Genomic DNA, 22,755 nt, shown 5'->3' on the forward strand with positions numbered 1-22,755 from the left:
ATTAGTATGTATTATAAGTTAGACCTAAATTAAAACGAATAGTAGTCTTGTAAACGTCATTTTCGTAGACAACTTTTTATGCTCAGTTTTTTTTTTTTTTTTTTTGTTTTTTTTTTTGAACATTTGAATAAGAGAATGAGCCTTTTCAAAACAATTACATCAATTATAAGACTTTAGTTAGGTAGGCCAGGAGAGGCGCGGTAGCTGAGCGGTAAAGCGCTTGGCTTCCGAACCGGGGGCCCCGGGATCGAATCCTGGTGAAGACTTGGACTTTCAACTTCGGAATCCTTAGGCGCCCCTGAGCCCACCCAGCTCCAATGGGTACCTGATATTAGTTGGGGAAAAGTAAAGACGGTTGGTCGTTGTGCTGGCTACATGACACCCTCGTTAACCGTAGGACACAAAAACAGATGAACTTTACATCATCTGCCCTATAGACCACAAGGTCTGAAAGGGGAACTAGTTAGGCCAGGTTCACATCTAACTTTGCATTCACTTGCACCAATCCTTTGATCTGCTGTACTGTTGGGGCACTACACAAGATCTGTCAACCTTCTTTCTCCATTCTTATCTCTCATTTGTCTTTGATATAATTTTATTTGGATGTTCTTTCTGAAAATATTGAAGCCTGTCTGGGTGGACCACTTTGGGGGCCGATTTTGAGTTTGTGTTTCCAGACAAACTGTCTTTGTAATCTTGTTTTTTATTGGATTAGGTTTTAACCTTTCAATCTTCTCTCCCTCTGAATAAACTGTAGTTTTACTTTAGTTTTTCTTTTTTTTTATTTGACGATTATGGTACAGTGTTTTATGCATGATTGCTTCTTAACTTGTAAGTCTTCTATCCTGCAGGCTTTCTAAATTTAGTGATATCACCAAAGGTGTTACTCAAGTCCAATGTAAATGTTCGTTTGCTATGGATCTCACTGCTCTATTTTGTGTCTGATAAATTCAACATTACATTTTTTTAATCTAATAAGCTTATTACTAAATAAGTTATAAGGTTCGTTTTAAAAACACAGCTTTCATTGTTTATTCTGCAATAACTTGCGTTTAATTTAATTGTCCGATTTCTCAATCTATTTTAATGTAAAGGAATTTCGTGTGCATTTTTAGTTGTATATATATATATATTATAATTCGCCTTAAGTTAGTGTGCAAAGGAAAGTCACATGATGTTGTAGTTATTGTTCAATTGTTACAGGCTTGTACCAAGTCATGTTGTCCGTCTGAAAGGAATTTTAGAACACGTTATTTCTTCTTATTCCCATTCTCGGATCAAGTTGTATCATTCATTGTCCCTAACAGAAGATGAAACTTTATTATTATAGGAAAGCCTAATTCGCAAAAGAAGTGAGATGATGTTTAGGAAATTATTTTTACAAAAAAAAAAATGACACCAACGGTCAAGCATGACAGGTTTAGCCTCTGGCGTCGATAAAGCTTTGGGGACCGGAGGGGCTGGACCTCTTTAGAAGTCCCTGCATTTTGACATTTGACATCAGGACATGAGATTATGGCGTACAATTTAATGCATAAATTAATTTCGGACACTTATTTAGGGGAACCCCTTTTTTTTGGAAAGCCCGGGGGAATGTTCAAATTAGGACAACCTTGTCACACTATCCTAGGTACGCCACTGGACTTAGCATGTCGCTTAGGCTTAAAAGTAGCGTAAAAACATTTTTAAAACATTTAAAGGTTACTTTGCAGATTGTCAAACCCTTTCAGGTAGCTGTAAACAGCCTGACCTATCAAAAAATAGGACACCACTCAAGGAGTATCTATATTTAGTACTAGAAAGCGGATCTTAGTTAACTAAATTTATAAACAAAAGACCGTGCTACACATATAAAATAGATACTACCTAGTATTGCCTTCATTGACTAAAGGGATTAAGAGTTGTGTAGTCTCAATGTCTAGATGGTTATATGTTGAGATAATGGTTATTCTTATAAATATGTTCATCTTGAGAAATGTTAGCATTCTGTTATTTGTCATTCAATTAATGCTGGCAAAATGATTTCTTTCCAAGTTTTGTTTTTAATTTTCAATGGAGCCTATGGTAAGTTTAAATAATGGTCAAATACCTACTTAAAAGAAAACATTTATGTTTGTTTATAAAGGCTAAGAATGCACTTTGAATGTAGATGTGACGCTTTTTTTTTTAAATCAACTTTTTCTGTAGTGAATTTCGTGCAGTGGCATGACGGCCACGCCAAAACATTGTACTAACCTAGTTCCTTCCAAACAAGTTTTAAATAATCAGATTTATTTATTTATTTATCTATTTGTTTAATGGCCAATAAGGATAAAAGCCGCTTGTCTGTTGGTTGGTCTGTCCTCAAAGTTTAGAAAACAAAATACTAAAAGCTTTTGAAAATATGATATAACCTAAAATAATCCTGGATTTTTTAAATAAGAAAGTAAATTACTAGAATCAATTATTGAAAATCACTTTTAAGATTAATCCTGATATATATTTTTTCTCTAACAAGGCCGTGTGACATTATGGATTCCTTTTTCACTTAACGCCTTGTGGAAGAATTTTTTAAATAAAATGCTAAAAGAAAGCGATGCATCAATATCTATTACCTGGTCAACTTTCTCGTATTAAAACAAAATACATTTTTTCGCTCTCCTTAAAGAGAAAAACTACAATTAGTTTTGTGTTATCTATTTGTCAGTCTGTCCGTCATTTAGTTTTATATATTTCGCACGACCAGGCAGTACTCCTACTAGATCTACTTAGTGAAAGTATAATCTGGAAGTATGACATAAAAAAAAAAACTAGTCTGACATTGAAAAAATTAGTCTGACAAAAAAAAATAGTCTGATATAAAAAAAAAACTATTGAATCCGAAGAAGTTTTCATTGTGAAATAGTGTAAGACATTCAATCAAGACGATGTTTCCTCGAAAGTCTTCATTGCATTGTTTTGTTGTCTTCTGTAGTGTATAGAAAATGTGAATGTAATCATTATATCAGAATAGAAAGATGAAATCTAAACAAAATTAAAATAACATTTAATATTTAGCAAGCCAAAGAAACATCAGAGATAGGAAACGTTAAAAGATAGGTTTATGCTATTGCAATTAATGAGGAGACAGAATTGGGAAGCAGGTTTATTACAAGATCTAGAAGAAAGAGAGATAACTAAATGGATCATGGAATAGTGCCATTTTCTTACCAATACTTAATATTTGGTTGAAACTTATTTCATTGCTCTAAAAGAAATTTCACGACATATATTTATACTAAAACCTCCGAAAATTGCTTTGAATATTCAAATTTGACAGGAAATCAAAGCCCAAGAGGTTCAAAACGAAATAATAGATCTGCTGGATAATGCAGTTCTGGAAAAAATACCGGTATATTAGGATATCAATTATGTACCATATGTCTCTTTCGTTGGTGGCTGCGCCCAAAACGAATGAAAAGTCAATATCAAATACGGATTATTTTATTGATACTGTTTAGTGACCTCCGTTGACGGAACATCCAAAGAAATAAAATTAGATATTAATTTCTAGGTTTTTATATATGTGAGTATTCGCTGGACAAATGCTCCGAGTAATTAAAAAAAAATCCTTAAATAAGCTACTAGGCTCAAGCTATGAAGGAGCTTCCAATATGATTAGATACTAGAATGTACATTTAGAAATAGACGCATTGGTTTCTTACTGTGCTACTTAGAAGGCTAGAGAAATGTTCGGTAAATAAATATTCGATATATTTACTGTTAAATAATGGACGTAGAACTAGATACTACTTTGTATCAATGTTTCAAAGCATGACACCTAAAGTGTTTTAGGAATGTAAATGTGTAGAATGGGAACTTGGACTCCTAAAACATTTCTTGAATTATATATTTCAAATTCCGTTAACTCGTTTCATACTGTATAAAAATGTATAAACAAAAAAACTTTTAATTCGTGTTCGAATTCCATCAGAGTCCAACGTAACAAGATTATTAAAAAGCTACTCTACTTGCATTGGAACGTCTTATGGTCAATGTACCGATACATTCAGATTACTGAATTGTTTTGTCAAACATTGTATTCGTCTTATTGGGGAGGGGGCCCACCAATGTATTCCTGAACCCGGGCCAACTGGTATCTTGCTACGCCACTGGGGTCCGCCTATGAATTTGTGTGATAACACAATCTTTCTTGTAATCTTGTTTTTTTTTTTTATTAGTTCGGAATTATCGGATGCCAACACTATTCACCACGCCGAAATCTGACAAAGTCTAACAGACAAATTTCATTAGTTCCCTAAGGTTACTGTGCAGCTATGAGTCCAAATACAACTAAATTGTTATTTAACCTTGGTTAGGCCAATTAGAGAATATGCATCCTCTGTTTGGGACCCTCAACTCAAGATTACATTAAGAAATTTGAACAGACACAAAATAGAGCAATGAGATTCATAACAAACGAATATTCACATTTAACTAGAGTAACACCTTTAGTACAATCACTAAATTTAGAAAGCCTTCAGGATAGAAGATTTTAAAGTAAAGTAGCAATTATACATAAAACACTGAACCATAATCTTCAAATACAAGGAAAAAAATATTCTATTTATTAGAGCATGGAGTTGGTTGCCTGAGACAGCCAAGAAAACCAATGACTTGGCAGAATTTAAGTCATTGGTTAACATGCATTATTACGATAAGATGCATGACGCTTTGTACGTTACAATCTTCTTTTTTTTTTTTTTTTTGAAGTAACGTCTGTATTTTATAAGATAAGATAAGATAAACTAAAAAAAGGTTTCGAAAACAAACAACCAAGTCCTTAATTGATCTCGGCGTTTCTTTTTAATTATAATTCAATTAATTGAGCAGAACATTCGACTTGGCGAATTTTCCCATTTTCTACATTTTCATTTTTAACAGCCAACAAAAAAAAAGCGTCTAAAAATTGTGTTTGATCAGTGTACCTGTAAAATAAAAAAAGTCCATCATTCGTCTGTCCTATTTAAATCTTAAAAACTAGAAAATATTTGTTCATGGTGTGCTGCAAAGGCTGATGTATATCTTGTGAAAGCAAAGCCAACCTCCATCAGCCCTGGGCGTCTAAAGAGACCACTCAGTGAACTCATTCATTGGCCTCCTTCAGTCGTGGAGCGACTATGGTTCATCTCAGAGCACACTTCCTCGTGTCGCTGTGGAGCCCTATTTCGGAGAGACACTCCCGTCCACAGATAGCGCAGGTTAAGGTGGCTTTTGCTTCGGTGGTAGAGGAGCTGGCCGTTTTTCGGATTGTACGTTTTTCTTCCTCAGCTGAGACCCATGTACTTTCACTTTTCATAGCTTTCTTGGTCACTGTCTCTCTCCATCTGTTGCGGTCTAGAGCTATGTCTTCCCAATTGTCAGGATGATGTTCACTGATTTGAGGTCACGTTTTATTACATCTATGTGAACTAGACGCGCATTTAATATCAAAACATGCTTTCGCTGAAACATATACACACATACATAAACGATTAATATCAAAACTCTCAGTGTTGGCTGTATCGAAAACAGCTGTTTATTCATACGCCATCTTGGTTGATAACAACAGTTGACAAGGGACATTACTCCTAAATATTCAATAGGAGAACCTCCATACATACAAGGTGGAGCCTACAGGTTTCCCTTATTTGGATTGGGCACCATATGGGCTGTAATGACATGTTCCATTCTGTAGGCAAAATTTCTTTTTTCACATCCCATCAAGAAATGGACCGTTGAACAATTTGGCTTTGTTGACGCATGTAATGAAAACAACCTATATTTAATAGCGACACACTGCACTCAGTCAAAATACATCTGTACTAGACCAGAACACATTTTTTAAAAATCCATTAAAGCAACACTGTTTTTTATTTACTTTTCAAAAGCATTAACACTTTTTTCTAGATAGTATAGTTATTTTGATTTCAAAAACAGGAAGAGGAAATTACAACTTCATTGATAACAAAATTAATGTGAAAACTTTTGCTGTAAAACAACAAAAAATAATTTTATGTACTAGTTAATAGTTCATGTATTTTGTCGCAAGTTGTAACGTACATTAATAATGACATATAATATTTAATTATATTCACGACAATGTATTGTCAATATTGTCGATCATCAATAATTATTTTTAGTCACCTAGTAAAGTGTTGAGAAAAATGAAAACAATAATAAATATTAAAATGTGATTTCATTTATGTTAATTTGATTTTAATTTTATATTTATTTTTTTAATAATCTTTTTTTTTCCTTATTAGGTATTGTTTTAGTACCAGAGAAAAAGGAGACGTTGCTGAAATGTATTAAAACTAATTGGAATAGTTCGTTGATTGTTAACCTCAACAATGGTGACATAGAGATAGCTGCATTTTATGCCAACAGTTACTGTGTAGCTTTCGGGAACATGACTTGTTCCTACAACAGCATGTATAATATTTTAAGCACTAGGGATATAAATTGGTTTCAAAGGATAGCTTCATATTTTTGTGAACATTATATATTCCATGAGGAGAAGCAGTTTAGTATGTAATATTTTTATTTACATTTTTTGTTAGTTTTAAAACAAGTACTTTTTGTCTATGATGCTTTTTATGCTTTTTGTTAGTAGGTTACTGGCGGATCCGGGGCTGGGGGGGAGGTAGTGGGGGAATTTTAGTAGAGAAATTGCATAATGTCATAATGTATTTTGGACGATTTGATTGGATGGGATTACATCAATCCCGCCTTCCCCCCCCCCGCCCCCATACTTTCATGTAGGAGGGCGGTCTAATTTTTATTTTTGAGAAATCAAATTTTGTTAAGATAATTAACTAGATATCTATATGATGAAAGCTACTTATTGATATTTTAACCATTTTAACCATATTTTTTATGTCATCCCCCTTCTGGTAAGTTGCCGATTTGTGGAGCGGCGATTGCATTAAGTGGGGGAAGGGCGATCCATTTTGTGTGTGCGTGTGAAGAAGTCTTAGTTTGTTAAATTAATTAGTTACATATCTATATAATAAAAGCTACTTATATATATATATATATATATATATATATATATATATATATATATATATTTAACCAATCTTATGTATGTCGTTCCCAAGCAGATATCATTGTATGTAAACAAAGTTAGTAGAATGTCAATTTAATATAAGCTACTTAATGATAGTTGAACCCATTTGTATAGTATGTCACTTCACTTCCTAATCTCAAATTAAATCATTAGTAAATATAAAATCAAAGAGGGTTGAACCAGGTGAGAGGGGGGCAATAGAAGCAATGCCCCCCCCCCCAACCCTGCCGGGCAGACCAATACCTTTTTTATTTGTATTATAATTCAGAAATTACTAATTTTTTTTTTACAAAAAATCTGTCACTGAAATAAGTTATATGTGCCATAAATCCTTACCCCTATTCTTTAATGCCAAACGCAATTGTTAGCAATCATTATAAAAGGACGGAAGACGATCACATAAATACTCGTTTTCTCTCTACCGTCCCCGACATGACGTTTTAAAAAAAGAATAGCCAAATATGGCGACAGAGTCACTGTAGATCTGCATGAACTTTTAAAGAAAGACAATGTTTTGGAAAATTTAGAATTAGGCCTAAAAAGAAATTTTGCGGTATAAGGGTAACATCTGAGATGAGTTCTGAACCCAAATATATTTTCAGTGTAGCCTTTTCTAAACCTTACCCTATCTGAATTGAATATTTTACTTTTGTAAAAATATCTTTGGGACTATAATTCTTTATTTATACTTTAATCCTAAAAAAAAAAAAATTTAAGAAGAATCTAGTTGGTCTACTTCATTTCTCCTCCGTCTTCCGAATTTTTAAAAATGTATTTGCTTTGTTCATAGCTTTGAAATATATTTCTGTAACAAAAAAAGAAGTTAAAAAACAGGCGTCTTAAACATATTAATAATTTGTAAATGAACTTTTTAATAAATATCATTTGTCGAAAACACTTTTTTTTTCAGCGACGTCTATAAAAGCCTTAATCTAAATCTGTCGAGTATCTTTTCTTTTCAAGAAACACATCTGTCATATTTCCAATGTAAAGGCCTATAAATTTACATTAGAATTGAAAATAAAAAGTTATGTCAAAGATTCTTAAAAAGTAGACATTTTGCGCCAGTCAAAACCCAAAGCGGGTTGAACCATCTTTTTGTTGTTTTTTTTTTGCAAATATTTTTTCTGACTAAAATAGGCCCACTACAAGAGGTCTTCCTTAACATGAGGATAATATTACGATAAATACGACTAATAGAGATATACTTACACTGCTTGTATCTCGATTCTAACTCACACTTCAGTATTGGCACTGACCCCAAAGTTAATTTTTATTCTGCTAAATGTTATCAGCCTTTTTTTTAATTGGTTAAACAGTGTGCTTTAGATGCCAGGAAAATGCGTTTCTGCAGTGAAGAATGCAAGAAAACGCTAGGCGTCGGGCCTACCCCTAAAATCCCAGTGGAGATCAAGATCTTACAGCTCTCCCACAGATCCCCTAGCAGCATAGATGAAAAGATAAGGGCCACCAACGTGACTGTTTGTTTATGCTAAAGGTTGAGAAACACTACTCAAAATGTAATATAGACCATTTTGTGATTCTCTGATGTCTATCTATTTATCTATCTATCTATCTATCTATCTATCTATCTATCTATCTATCTATCTATCTATCTATCTATCTATCTATCTATCTATCTATTTATCTATCTATCTATCTATCTATCTATCTATCTATCTATCTATCTATCTATCTATCTATCTATCTATCTATCTATCTATCTATCTATCTATCTATCTATCTATCTATCTATCTATCTTACTTTCTGTACATTTGGTTAGGGTTTACTGGGCGTTTGAGTTTAGGTTTGAAAAACAATCGCTCCCTCCCCCGCTCAAAACTTCTGGATCCGCTAGTGAAGCAGGTGCCACGTGGGTTTATGTAGTCCTTTGAAACATTGTACTCATTCTTAATCTTCGGAATCGTAGACATTACCATTCTTTATTATTTTTAGATATTAGATTATGCTTTCATTCTATTTTAACAATACTAAAATAATTTATGTTTCATACCAAATATCTATTAAGAATTTCTTGGCATTCAGGTATACATTTGCAATTTAAACAAAAATATTTTTGTCAATTCACAAAATTGCTTGTTGGCTTTAATTGATTTTTTTTCTCGTAATACTTGTTTTTTTTTTTTTTCAAAATTCAGAACTTCAAGAAAAGAAGCTACACTGCCCGCCCCACGGTGACTTAACAACAGTAGCTTTAATGTATAAAGATGGAACAATAACAAATGTTGGTTTCTTGAAGACAATGCATATTAAGTGTAGCTTGGGAATGAAGTGCGCCGTGGTCAACAATGATTACCTTATGGAGGTATTGAACTATACACATCTAATCGTATCATATATATGCTCAAGTTACATGATTAAATCCAACGATACGAATGGTAGGTATACAACTTTTTATTTCAATTATATTAACCTGCGATAGATGTATACGGGAGAAGTAGCGGCTCTTGTGGGTGGAAAGTGGGACAACCTTCCCAGGCCTCACGCCAAATGGGGGCCCCCACGACCGTGGATTTCCTTGTAACATTCAGCTTCGCAATCCAGATTAATGCTCATTAACTAGGACTTGTTACTCACTATTTTTGGAGCCGTGTCGGCATTTATATGAAACCAATTACCATGCAGGCTCTGAACGTGACAATTTTTGGTTTCAAATACATTTCATTTTCGGTCGATTTATTGATTAAACACCTTGGCATCAATAAAAACAAGTAGCCTGAAGCGAACAATTAACATCGTTTATTTCGTAAATAAACGACATCCAATTTCTTTTGCCTAAGAAAATGGGTAGTGACCAATTTTGAACCAGGTGCAGGGCTATTTCTTGGATTTTTTTTAGACAGGGGTTATAAATCACAGAACTATATACTCAAGCAGATATATAGAACAAAGCCAGTTAGTTTCCATTGAGATCATGTTTTGAAAATCCTAGATCGAAAAAAATTCACGTCTGTTGATGATTTTAATCATCTTATGCACATTTGAATAGATTGATTATCTAGCTAGATCTTTTTAGATTAGGTATCTTAAAATTTCAACATAATAATGGACCTCATACACCAATCGTAAACAAACAACATTTAGCCACGTGGTTCTAAGTATATTATGTAAACCATAAAGGCTGTCATGTGAGTTGTATTTTTATTTATTGCTCTACCAATATTATGATGTGGCTAAATGTGTTTATTTACGATTAGTGAATGAGGTTCATTATGAGACAAGAGTACTCTTATTTCTTATGTTCAATTACTACATAACATATATATATATATATATATATATATATATATATATATATAGTTCGTCCATCGTGGTTCGATGATGACCACTTTGACATCCACGGGGCTTAGGACTTTGCACTGGGGTTTTATGCCTCCTTATGTGGCTGGTGAGACCTATGTGAGCCCGGAATATTCGGCTGCACAAAGAGAACAAAGGGCAGGTTATTCCAGCTGGAGCTATTGTCATTAATCTTGCTTTTCTTCTCTGGCGTGTTTCTTCTACCAGCAAAGCATCCACATAATCCTGATGCAGTCCCAGCTGCGATGGCCAAGACACGTCTGCAGAATGGAAGACAGCTGCATACCTAAATGACTCTTGTATGGCCAACTAACCGAATGAAAGCGCTCGCAAGGTGGTCAAAGAAAGCTCTTCAGGGACACCCTCAAAGCTTCTATGAAGGGGTTAAGCATGGACCCAGTCACCTGGGAGACATAGCACATGACAGAGCATTATGGCGTCGCGCTGTGAAAATTGGCGCGCAGGTTGCTGAGGGAGAAAAAGAGATCTAGATGTAAAAAATAATTATATGCTACATAGGTTAGGGTTTAAAAAACAACAACTTTACTTTCTATAACTTGTTTCAACTTTAAAAAAAAAATTCACGACATTTTTTTGCAATGTTAAAAGATCTCCATGTCAAGTCTAGATATAAGATATAAGATATACGTCTATGTTTTATAATTTAAATTGAAATAATACTTAGTGTAAATCTCTTTTTTGTTTCAGTGCTACCTATTCCAGATGCAAGGAAAATGCCCATGGTTTTTACATTGATATGTCCGAAAGTAAACCAATCCTTGTCAATCAACGTTCTTATGAAGGACGGACAATCCAGCCAATATTCTACATATCACAACGACATCTGCAATACATCATTAGATACGATGACATGTTCTTCAACAGATTCCAATTTTCTACTGACAGTTCCAGTCTCTTTGGAATCTAGAAATATGACCTCTCTTTCTTGTTCAGAAAACACTACAGAAGACATCGCGTTTTATAGTAAGAGATTATCTTTTTTTTTTCATACTTAAACCTTAAAAGTATAATCGTAAAACAGACACAAACTTAAGCATAACGTGTGTGTTTGTGTATGTGTGTGTGTGCGTGTCACAAAAGTTTTGAACTTGGATATAAAATAATTAAACCCGAGGTAGGAAGTCCTCCAAATTTATAGCTTGTGACTTTAGGATGGCACTGTTTAAATGGGTGGTTGTCATCCAGGGCTTTCTAAGCCTGTAGTAAACATCTGTATGCAGTGATAAGGACAATTTCTGTGGCCATCATCTGCTTTTCAATCGTAAAGAGTTAATGATTTTCAAAGGAAACTCACTAATCGTCATGGCATTTGCGTCAAAGCTGCAGATTTACATGGTAGTCACAACTGAAATACTTGATGCTCTTCTAATGCAAAACCATCTACATATCTATCCAAAAGCTGTGTGAAGCGACTAGTTTGGCAGCTTATCTAAATGCCTATCCACAGAAAGTCCTATGCAGTATTTCCTCGTGGTGACAGACGGAAACTGAAGCTAACTTTAAAGGGTCTTGAAGGAGGTTTGGCCCATGGATGTCAGGCAGTCATGGCCCGAAAGAAAGGTATAATGGATTTGAGTGCTCTATTCTACAGATAGGTACATGGGTGATGTGATTCAGTGGCCTTATGATCCACAAACCTCATCTTACAAATTACAAACGTTACTTTAAAAGACAAGATAATTAGCCTAGTCACTTACAGTAAATCTCTGATGTGGAAAGGCAACAGGGGAAAATATGAGAAGCGTTAAATATTTTATCTTGTTGGTAGAAAGGGACAGAAAGTCTAATGGTATGATGTACACAATTTCGGCAACAGTTTTAATGGCTTATAAACATAGGCATTGCCTTGGGGGGAGGGCGTTCGGGGTTAGCCCCCCTCCGCGAAAAATAATTACCACACGGAGGGGGGATGGAGGATTGTAGTTTTGCGTTAGTACTTTTAAAATAAATCTAAACTACAGTTACCTAATTCCCTTAGCGAAGGAGAGGGGGTTGGAAATTAAAACCCCCTCTTTTACACACAAATAAGCTACAAGTATGCTTTAGTTTCGCTTTAAGTTTTAGCGTTTTCAAGATGAACTACCTTTCCCCCATTTGCTAAACTAAAAAATTAAAGCAGTATTGCGGTAACCAAATCCATATGAGTTTCAGATGCAAAACTTGCAAAATGAAAAATATATAGAAAAACTACAGTCATAGCCATGGTGGCTTCGAAGTTATATGCCTTCTTTAAAAAATTAGTTTTAGTTTTTTTTGTTTTTTTTTTTTTTGTTTTTTTTTAGTATTTCGTGCAAATGGATTATTAAGCTTAAAACGCCCTTAAAAAAACTAAAGCAGAACTACGGTGAGAACTTCAAGTGGGATTTTTGAGGTTTAATAAAAAAAAATAATAAAGCCAAACTTTAATCACCTAATTCTATTAACAAATTAATGAAGTTCAACTCAACCCTAAATTTTTAAAAAAAGTTCCATGATAGTAGCCAGGGATTTTTCAGGTTCAATCCCTTCTCCCCCCCCCCAGGCCCCCCCCCAAAAAAAAAAATCTAAAATAAACTATAAATAAACATCTCATCATCGTAGCAAGGGATGCCCCACCCCCCAAAAAAAGTCCCTAGGCTTCCTTAATATAGCAAATCTACGAAAAACCCAAAGCAAAATACTGTCACTAAATTCAATAAGGTGGTGAGGTTCAAGTTGGTAGTTCGATATCCGCGTATAAACACCGGAAGTAGTATTACATTTTTTCATACACAAACTGCATAGGTCCAAAACTATGGTATTTTGAATTTCATAGTAAAATTAAATTTTGCTAATTTTTTGTACGAAATTTGTGCTCATTGTGACCTGGAATGTTTATATTTTTAAAAGGCATGTTCCGATTATTCCAGTGTTGGTTTGTTTTTATTTGGTTGAAGATCAAACGACTGCACATTTTGTTTTTATGTTTGTCAATTGAATTAATCCGTAAGCCAAACTTAAAAAAAAAAGAGGCATTTAGGCATTTGCTTAAAAATGCTTAATCGATAAGTTAGAACCGTATTTACGACCTAATTTAATTAAAAAAACGACTTACAGTGAAGTCCTCTCGATTCACTCAAATTTGTGACCAATTATCGATAGTTGACATTTTTAGCACTGAACACTATATTTTAAGACAGAGTTGGCAGAAAAAAAATTATCCATGAAAAAAGAGGTTTGTTAGAACATATATACAGCCATCACTGACAGTATATATTTAAATCCATCTCAATCGGCCCCCTATTTATAACCATCTATGATTTGAGTAATTTCTTTTTAAAAGCATTTGTTTATCTACATATAAAATTAATTATTTTTTCATAAGGTTAAATATTTTTTTAATTATTCCAATTCAATATGATTTGATTTAATCTATTAAGGTAGTTGTGTAAAAGTTTTTTTTTATTAAAAATATTATATAGCTATTATATTAATATATCTTTACATAAATATAAGAAATTTTGAATTAAATTTGTTTTTCACATTTAGTTGGAACATCAAGGACACATTCCACACCATTAAAAAATGCTAGATGCACCAGAGTTTCTATTTAACTATTTGATTAATGCTTTTGGTTGTCCTGTAATAAATTATCAAACCATGATTAGTAAACTCCACTCAATTTTTAAATCAAACTATACCTCAGTCTACACTGGACATATTAATGTGACAGTTTCTCATTAATAAGGGATTTATCAGACCCATCAGTGGGTATAAAAACAATGTGATTCACTACAATTCTTGGGCTGAAAGAATCTTAGGTTTCTAAGTTTTTTATCACGAAAAGCACCAATTGCTAAAAAGGCTATTTTTAGATGGTAAGACAAAAGTCAAGGACAATAACGCTTGCATTATCTTTGCACTAAAAAAGAGATGAGCATGAGACACATTTTCTTTTTGTTTACCAAGAAAAAGATGTGGGGAAATTATTATGGATTAATTAGTTGAGAGTGGACAGATGAGCCAGAAATGAAATGACAAATGAAATAAAAGCTGCTTTGAAAGACATCGGTGTGCATATTCTTTAACACATGTTTTGATCATAGAAAATATATTGTTTACAAAAGCAAATAATCTAAAAATCTGTGAGATTCACAATATCCCATTGGAAAAAAATATGAAGAGCAGGATGATGCTGAGATTATACTTGTTCTTTCATTATGATAGTATTTACATTTCCTTAAGTGTTTTTTAATTTTATTTGATTGATTTGCTGATGTGTAAGTGATAATTGTAAGTATGTGATTTTATTTCCCAAAAAAACAACAACATTTTTTGTAATAAAAAAATCTATTTTGATGAATAATCAACCCATAAAATAGAATATCTATACATTTTTTCTTATATAAAATCATGTATTAGGCATTAATATTTAGAATGCATGATACCAATTATGTTCTTCATTAACCTGTTGCAGATTTGATATAGATGTAAAAATTATTTACTTCATGCATCAAAAATTACTTAAAATCAAAGTATTACTTTTCAATTTTTTAAATAATAATCTTAGCATAATAATTAATTCATACTTTAAAAGTATAGGTACCAGGGACTTAACTAAAATTATTTTTTTTCTCTTTTAAGATTTAAATCTTTCAAAATGAATTTTTAACAAACATAAGTACTTTTTCAATTACAAATAGTGTTTTACTATATATTCCTTAAGAGTACACTTTAAATAATAATTATTAATCCTATCAAAACATTCAAAATTAATTAATGTTACATGCAATAAAGAGAAACTCAAAACAAAATGAAAAAAAAATTAGGTTCATTCTTGTTACAAAATTAGCTCAATTGGCAGCACAATCAAAAAAATACTCTTGACCTATTTCTCAGTTTGATTCAACTTCCGGTAGTGAACAGAAATGACATGGATCTAAAAAATCAAGACTTTTCCCCTCTCAAAAAAAAATTAATATCTCCCCTTCCACTTGTCATACAATGATAAATTTAGTATGGTTGGAAATATTTTTTCAAGCCCTTTTCAACCATATAGGTTTTATTAGTATATTCTGAGTTTGAAATTTTTTATCGAACTACCTAGTTCAAGCCTCCTCGCTTAAAAAAAACTATTTAAAAAAAAAACAACTAAAAAAATTATAGTTACCACATGAAAATAGCAAAGGGGTATTTTGATACTTAAACATCCCCCCCCCCTCTTTGATCTGTCAATTGCGGGAATTTATTAATAAAGCAAATTTACAAGAACTCAAGTCTCAGACTTTACAAAATTCAAACAAACTACAGACATGTGATGTTAAAATACAGCACACATTGATTTGTTTTCGTACCAGTCACTGGGATCCATTTCTAAAAAGCAGCGATTAGCATTTCTGTTATTTGACCAACAATTTTTATTAGCTGAAAAGCGTTGTAGATACCTCAGTAAATGGATAAGTTCCGAATACAGGAAATCATGCTTAGCACCGATCCTTTGCCTAGACCCCAAAGATGGGGGAAAGAAAGGCATTCTACTGGTTTATATATATATATATATATATATATATATATATATTTTAATAACTGCTCAAAGAACCGAAACTAGTTACTTAAAATTGCCCCCCCAAAAAAGTGAACATTCATTACGAAAATTTTAGGGTATTTGTGATTTGTGTGTTTGTTTTGTGTGTCTGCAAAAAGAAAAATGCATTCCATATCTTAAACACCAATACGTCAACGGGTAGTCCCGAATCATTTATGATTAAAGATTTGAAAAAAAAACATTCATTTTGCGTACCATCTGGGTCTCTAGGAGTCTTTTTATCTACTCAAAGTAGATTAATACGTTTGTTTAATTAACTAGTATCTTTTTTTTTATTATTAATTAAGAGTAAAAATTATCGCACTTAAAGACGTAGGTCAATTGTTTAAAGAAGGGATTCTTATTCTTTTAAAGAAATTCTGTTACTTGTTATAAGTTACTTGTATTTATATGCTTCCTACTCCACATAACAACAAATTATACCGCGAGCCGTACTAAAAAAAATATACTTAACATTACAGGTGATGCGATTGACATCAAATGTAGAAGCCCAATTATTACGAGTGAGAAGTTTTCAGTTATGTGCAATATTACCAACGTATACCCAAGTATAGAGTGTACGTTGTTTAAAATTACTGATGTAAGTATAAAAGAAAGTTATTCCTAGTTTAACTTTAAACTTCTTTTTGTTATTTTTTTTTTGAAGAAGTAGTCATGAGCCATTTAGCATTTTTAACGGCCCCTTAAAGAAATAAGGCTGCTATTAGTTTTATTTGCACTATTTGTCCGGCCGTCTGTGTTTGTCTCTCCAATAAATCAAAATGCCAATATTATAATATGCTACTTGGAATAAGTAGTTGCTTTATTTTTTGTCCCTTGAAAGCAAACTGTTTTTAAATATGTACGCTTTTTTTTATATTTTATTTTTTCATATGATGATCAATTTTCAAAGTATATATTTACGATGCAAAAAAAAAAAAGCTGAATGTGTAAATTGAATTACTTTTTACTTGCGTCCCCGAAAGGGGGAAAAGACGCTTTTAGTTAATGTGTAATGTCTGTCCGTCCGTCTGTCCGTCCCAATTAGATCTCGTAAACAAGAAAAGATATTAAAAATCCGACATCATGATATCTTAGACCTTTCAAATTTCTAATGCAATGGCTACTTTTTTATTTTTCTAAAAGTGAAAAATTTTAACTTTTAAAATCACTTATGCAAGCAATTGTTTCATAAAAATACACAATTTTTACAACTATTTACTATTAATAGTAACAAACGCAGGAGGCTATTTAGTAAGGGAGAAGACTATATATTTTAAACACATTTATGCAAAAGGTTTTAGATTTTTTGTCAACATTTTTTTCTTTTTTACAAATGTATTGCTGAGTTATGTAAAGTAAGTTCTGTCATACATTTTAATAGTTCCATTCATCTAACAACCGTTTCATTCAATCCTTCATTAGAGAAGACAGAAAGGTCACGCATGCGCAGAGCGAAGGCTCCACGCACACGCAGATAGAACTCTATCCAAGCCAATATTTAACTTTAGATCTATTTCTAACTCTAGATCTAATTCAAAGTTGATAGATCTACTTTATACTTCAACACATGAACATACAAAATAAAGTCTATTTATTTCATATTGAAATCATATATTTGTAGGTCTACAACCAAAATTTCTTATTAGAAAAAATGAATTGTGGTCGATTAGCTATAATAATAGCTCCATTCATACTATTTTTACATTCACGCATTCTCTTTACTTATAACAGTATAATATTGTTTAATTGTTTCCAAAACACTCTCAGGAACTATATCGACAGTGATACGCAAATTATAACCCGCGAACCGCAGGTAACACTTGACTAGTATATATGTATAAAATACTTTTTTTCGTTCTGAAATTATTGCCACTAGAGGCGCAGCTTATGATCTTTTATTTTTACCTTTCTTTTTTTTTTTTTTTTTTTTTGAGGGGGGGGAGATGTACTAGAAGGACAAATATACAGAAGAGTAGGCCTATCTTTAGACTATTGTCAAAGTGGTGACTAATTAAACATTTCGTTTAACAAAAGCATAACTTGTTAGCGCAAAGTGTTATTAAAAAGGATCTTGTAAAAAAAAATAGACTCTTCTAAAAAAATAAAAGCACTGTTTTTCGGAAGAAAAAAAATAAAAACAAGAAGAAAATGTCAGGCGAGAGATCACAAGATGTTGTCTGACTCACTATTTGAGAAGAGAAAAAGAAGTTCATTGTTACATGCATTGATCGTTTTTTTTAACATTGGTGTAGCAGATAAATTTGGAGAAATCCAACCGAAAAATTCTTTAGCTCAACAACCAAGGAAGTATATTAGATGTCAGTTTCAAACTATTATATTTTAAAAGGCGACTTCAACAGTAATACCACGATTGAGAATAGTCTAAAGGCAACAAAAGTTATTCTTGAAGAAAATAAAAGTTGACAGTACATGATTTATATGCTACTAAGACCTTAAAAATATCTCTAAACCATTGAACAAAGCCTTCAACCGTTTCTTACCATCTGCATATGTACGGCGTCATGTGAAAAATGATTAACAATTAAAACTTTCAAAGGAACCAAAGACACTTTCACAAAGGGAAATTTTATTAAAAAAGATATCGTCAAAGACATTAACTGAGATCATCGTTGAGATAGGTTTTCAAGTTTGAAATACAAAACAAAAAATAAGTTTAATTTACTTATAGTTGCATTGTTGCAAAATCGAAATAGATCAATTGCTTAGTATTTGATTCCAAAGAATAAGGATGCGTTCAGAGTTTCCCCATGACAACACAAACCATGTGAACAATAGATAAATAGTAAAACTACTGAATTGTAAAAGTGTAATAGACACTCATTTTATCATTGTTGAACAATCAAAAAACGTAGGTAATTATAAAGTATAAGTATTACAGCGCTACAAACAAACGAAAAAAAAGGATTTTTATGGATGTCGGGTGACACCCGGAGCTGAGCGCACCGGATGACAACCACCCTAGTGACGCCATTATATATATAACTTTAGTAAACACATTTGTATGGCAAATTAAGAATATCAAAATAACTCATGATGTTCTTATAAATCTTGCAGGGTAAAAAATCTGTTGTTACACACAAAGTACAATATGAAGAATCTTTCCACCCCACCGCCACCTTGTACTTTGAAACTTCCTGTGAACTAACAATACCAGCTACACAATTAGGTCAAGGAGTCCAGCAATACGTGGTGGTTGCTTCAGCGAGTAATTTTCCACAGGGTCACCATGAGTATCACATCGAGAGATCACTTTTAGGTATGCATACTATGTAAAACAATTAACAATAAGCAGCAGAATAGTATTTAGAGAAAAAAAAGGATTAATTATAAAATTATCGTCTGCAAATTTGTTGCCAGACATTATAGTGTTTTTTTTTCTCCAGTCTACATTTTAAGCTTTCCACAAATGCCTTTGAACACGTGAATTCAAGTATCACTTATATTTCTCTATCTCTCTATCTCCCCCCTCCTTTTTTGTGTTGCCCCCTGAGCATCTTAATGCTTTCCCACGTAGATATTGATATCTTGAAAATGGAAACAATAGGCTTTTAAAAAGTCTACCACCAGACACATTATTACCCGTGAATGATCATATTACGTGCACTTACAAATACCCTCTCGAAAAAAAATTAAAAAAAAACGTCTCTATACAATATCTAATATTCTTGGGCTTTTTGTCTTTTGAACGGAAACCCTTCTTTATCTTGGCCGTGAACAGCAGTATCCACACTTTTGGGCGTCAAAATAATCCACACATTGTTTGATTTGGAGTTGATAGAACGACCTGAATTTTAACGTCCCGTCCCACTCATAATTAACTCTCGTCGTATTCAAAATTGGATCTTATTTCAGATAGTAGAATAGAAAGTACTTATCTTTCTGGTTAAAAAAAAAGAGAGAGAATTTTCAAGTAATAATATTTTATTTGGACATATATGACATTGAGTTCAGATCATTTCTTAACATTGTTTCGTATTGCAGCCTTATAGTGTGGCGATTTGTGCCTTGAAAATATACATAAAGTTATATGAGTTATTTTGGTGTGTTGTTTAGCTTTCTTGTGAGTTATATTGGTATTTGATTCTTTTTAAATGTTGCCTAGTGAATTGTTACTGTTAAGTTATTTTAACAATACATATGTGTTTGTTTAATTAATAATTACTATATGAAATGTATTCATTTTTATGTAAATTTGTTTTCGTTTTGTTTTAGTTTTAGATGTTCTTACAGTATTGAACATTATTACATCTAGCCTAGGCACTAAGGTTGTTTTTTTTTTTTTGGGAGGGGGGAGGAAAGAAATTGCGGCGAGCAGGATCTAAACCATCAAGAAAACAGTTCTGAGTGCATACCACACGAACGGCTGGCCATTTTATTTAACAAACAGAAAATCATTTTAATGCCCTTGTTTCCTGGTAATGTGTGAATTTTCACTAAATATGCAAGGGTAAGGGTTGAAGTTTCTATTAATACATCTCTTGTAAGTGCACTTAAAACTTCCTCTTAAAAAGTAATACAGTCGTTTAGTTGTAATTGCTTTAAGGGTTTACAATGGAGTGATTATTAAGCAGTGTATCGTAAAGAGTTCTGTATACATGCGTGTGTGTCAACTCAAGTTTGTTAAGAGGCCTGTGTGTTTGCTCTGTAATGTGTTTGGTTAAAACAACAAGGAGGCATCTAAAAAGGATTGGTAACAAGCACAATTAAACAAACAAACTTTTTAAAAGAACAAAGCTTATAATAAGTGTAGTTGTATCAATTAGTTTCGATGGGTCATTAGACGAATAATAATAAATCTGTTAAAATTATTTTCACCAATTGTTTTTGTTTAGCGCAATTTCATTATTTTAGCTTTTTCAATACACTACAATCCTATCACTTGTCTGGACAAGTTGGGAAAAAAGAGGTGGTGGGGGGAGTAGAAAGAAGGGGGTATCTGTGTGATCGCTTTTTACATGTATTTATTTTTTTTTAAAGTGAGCGACTTCTGCTGTGATGAACTCGAGGGCCAAGGCCTCCAAAAGCCAACATATTGTCCTCTGCGCCAGGGATGTGCTTATGAAAAAAAAATTGTTTAGTTATTTACACATTTTTCTTTCTACAAATAATAAGGGGGGACTAATTCAACTTATACCACCTTATTAATCATTAACAATTTATTACCTTGTCTGAGATACCAAACTAACTAATAACCAATTGTTCATAAACTAATTGGTTAATGTTTCCTTATCAATGCTTTTCGGTTGGCATGTAAAAGAAATAATTGTGCCAAATTGAAGTATGATCTAAGATTAAGTGCGGGAGAAATAACGTGTACAAAACGTTTTTTTTTCAGAGAGAGTTAGTTGATTTAAGCTTTGTAAAAATATATTTCATCGAACAGATCTAATATTGTTAGTTTAGATCTATTACAACCTGAACAGAATGAGTGATGCTAACTCATTTGTACAACTACACTTAATATTAGCTTTGTTGTTGTTTTTTAAAAGTACTTTGGTATTTTGCATGGTTAAGAGGTTTTTACATTTTTAGCGGCCCACGAAAAGGGAATGTCCGCTATTAGTTTTGTGTGGTCTGTCAAACCGTCCCACCCGTTTAGATCTTATAAACTAGAAAAGAAAATTGAACATTACGATATTCTAGATCAGCGGTTCTCAACCTTTTAAGCTTGGCGACCGCTTTTTACTATCCCCCCACTCTGCCGCGACCCCCCCCCCCCCCCATAACATAATACACAGCAATAGAAGAATACACTAAATACAATCCATATTTTCGATGGTCTTAGGCGACCCATGACAAATCGTCAATCGACCCCTCAAGGGGTCGCGACCCACAGGTTGAGAACCCCTGTTCTAGATCATTCAAAGTTTCGATGCAACGGCTTTTTTTTCGAAAGTGAATCGATTAAGGTTCAGGACTTGGGCGGATCTACATTGCTTCTTTCTAAGGTAAATACCCTTGTCAGTCTAGTGCGCACCTTCTGCACTAGCTTGTATGGTGGTGTGCATGGCAGGATTATAACAATATTATAATAAAAATATCGATTATTCTTACACCTCATTTTAAAATTTAATGCGTTATATTATATAATATTGTAATAACTTAAGTGAGGCAACTCAACGAGGACATAGACGTTTATTTACATAGAGACATGACAAACACAAAGGGTATCTGCCTTGAGTACAGCATCTCCATATTGGCTCTCTACTTGGGCGGAAATCGTTAGTCTCTTATGTCAACATCCAACTTGTCTGGTCGCTGATAGTGCGCACCTTCTTTCTGCACTATCTTGGATGGCGGTGCGCATGGCAAAGTTCTGGCATAACTTAAACACTAAACCATAATCTTCAAATACAAAAACAAAATTTAATAAAATACTCAGAGAGACAAAAAGATAAAGGCACATTCCTCGTCCCATATGCTAGGACAAATTTGTACAAATGCTTCTTCTTCCCTAGTGCTATTTGAGCATGGAATGGGTTGCCTGAGCTAGCCAGGAAAACCAATGACTTGGCAGAATTTAAGTCATTGATTAATATGCATGACTGAATTCATGACGTGTAGGACGTAATCATCTTCTTTTTTGAAGTAACGTCTGTATTATATAAGATAAGATAAGAAGCATGTTGGCCTATTTTTAGATCATAAAAGCCATAATATAAATGTTACTTTTTTTTCTTTAAAAAAATTCGATCAGTATGAAAGACAAAACGTTGTGTTCAAAAATTAAAGACTGTTTGAGAACGAAGATTAATGCCAAAAAAAAAAACAAGGTTA

General features: G+C 33.0%; 1 protein-coding gene across 1 annotated transcript in view; it reads left to right on the forward strand.

Moving 5' to 3' along the window:
- Nucleotides 1-1,837: 1,837 nt before the first annotated feature.
- LOC106061851 (uncharacterized) overlaps nt 1,838-22,755 on the forward strand; it is a 71,322-nt gene continuing 50,404 nt past the window's right edge. The window contains exons 1-6 of the mRNA XM_056011034.1: nt 1,838-2,064; nt 6,264-6,527; nt 9,230-9,469; nt 11,100-11,375; nt 16,437-16,555; nt 19,033-19,234. Coding sequence (XP_055867009.1) covers nt 2,019-2,064; nt 6,264-6,527; nt 9,230-9,469; nt 11,100-11,375; nt 16,437-16,555; nt 19,033-19,234 — 1,147 coding nt within the window. The 5' untranslated portion in view covers nt 1,838-2,018. The remainder of the gene's footprint in view (nt 2,065-6,263; nt 6,528-9,229; nt 9,470-11,099; nt 11,376-16,436; nt 16,556-19,032; nt 19,235-22,755) is intronic.

This window comes from Biomphalaria glabrata, chromosome 14 (genome assembly GCF_947242115.1).
Source record: "Biomphalaria glabrata chromosome 14, xgBioGlab47.1, whole genome shotgun sequence".
In the NCBI taxonomy this organism is placed as follows: Eukaryota; Metazoa; Mollusca; class Gastropoda; family Planorbidae; genus Biomphalaria; species Biomphalaria glabrata.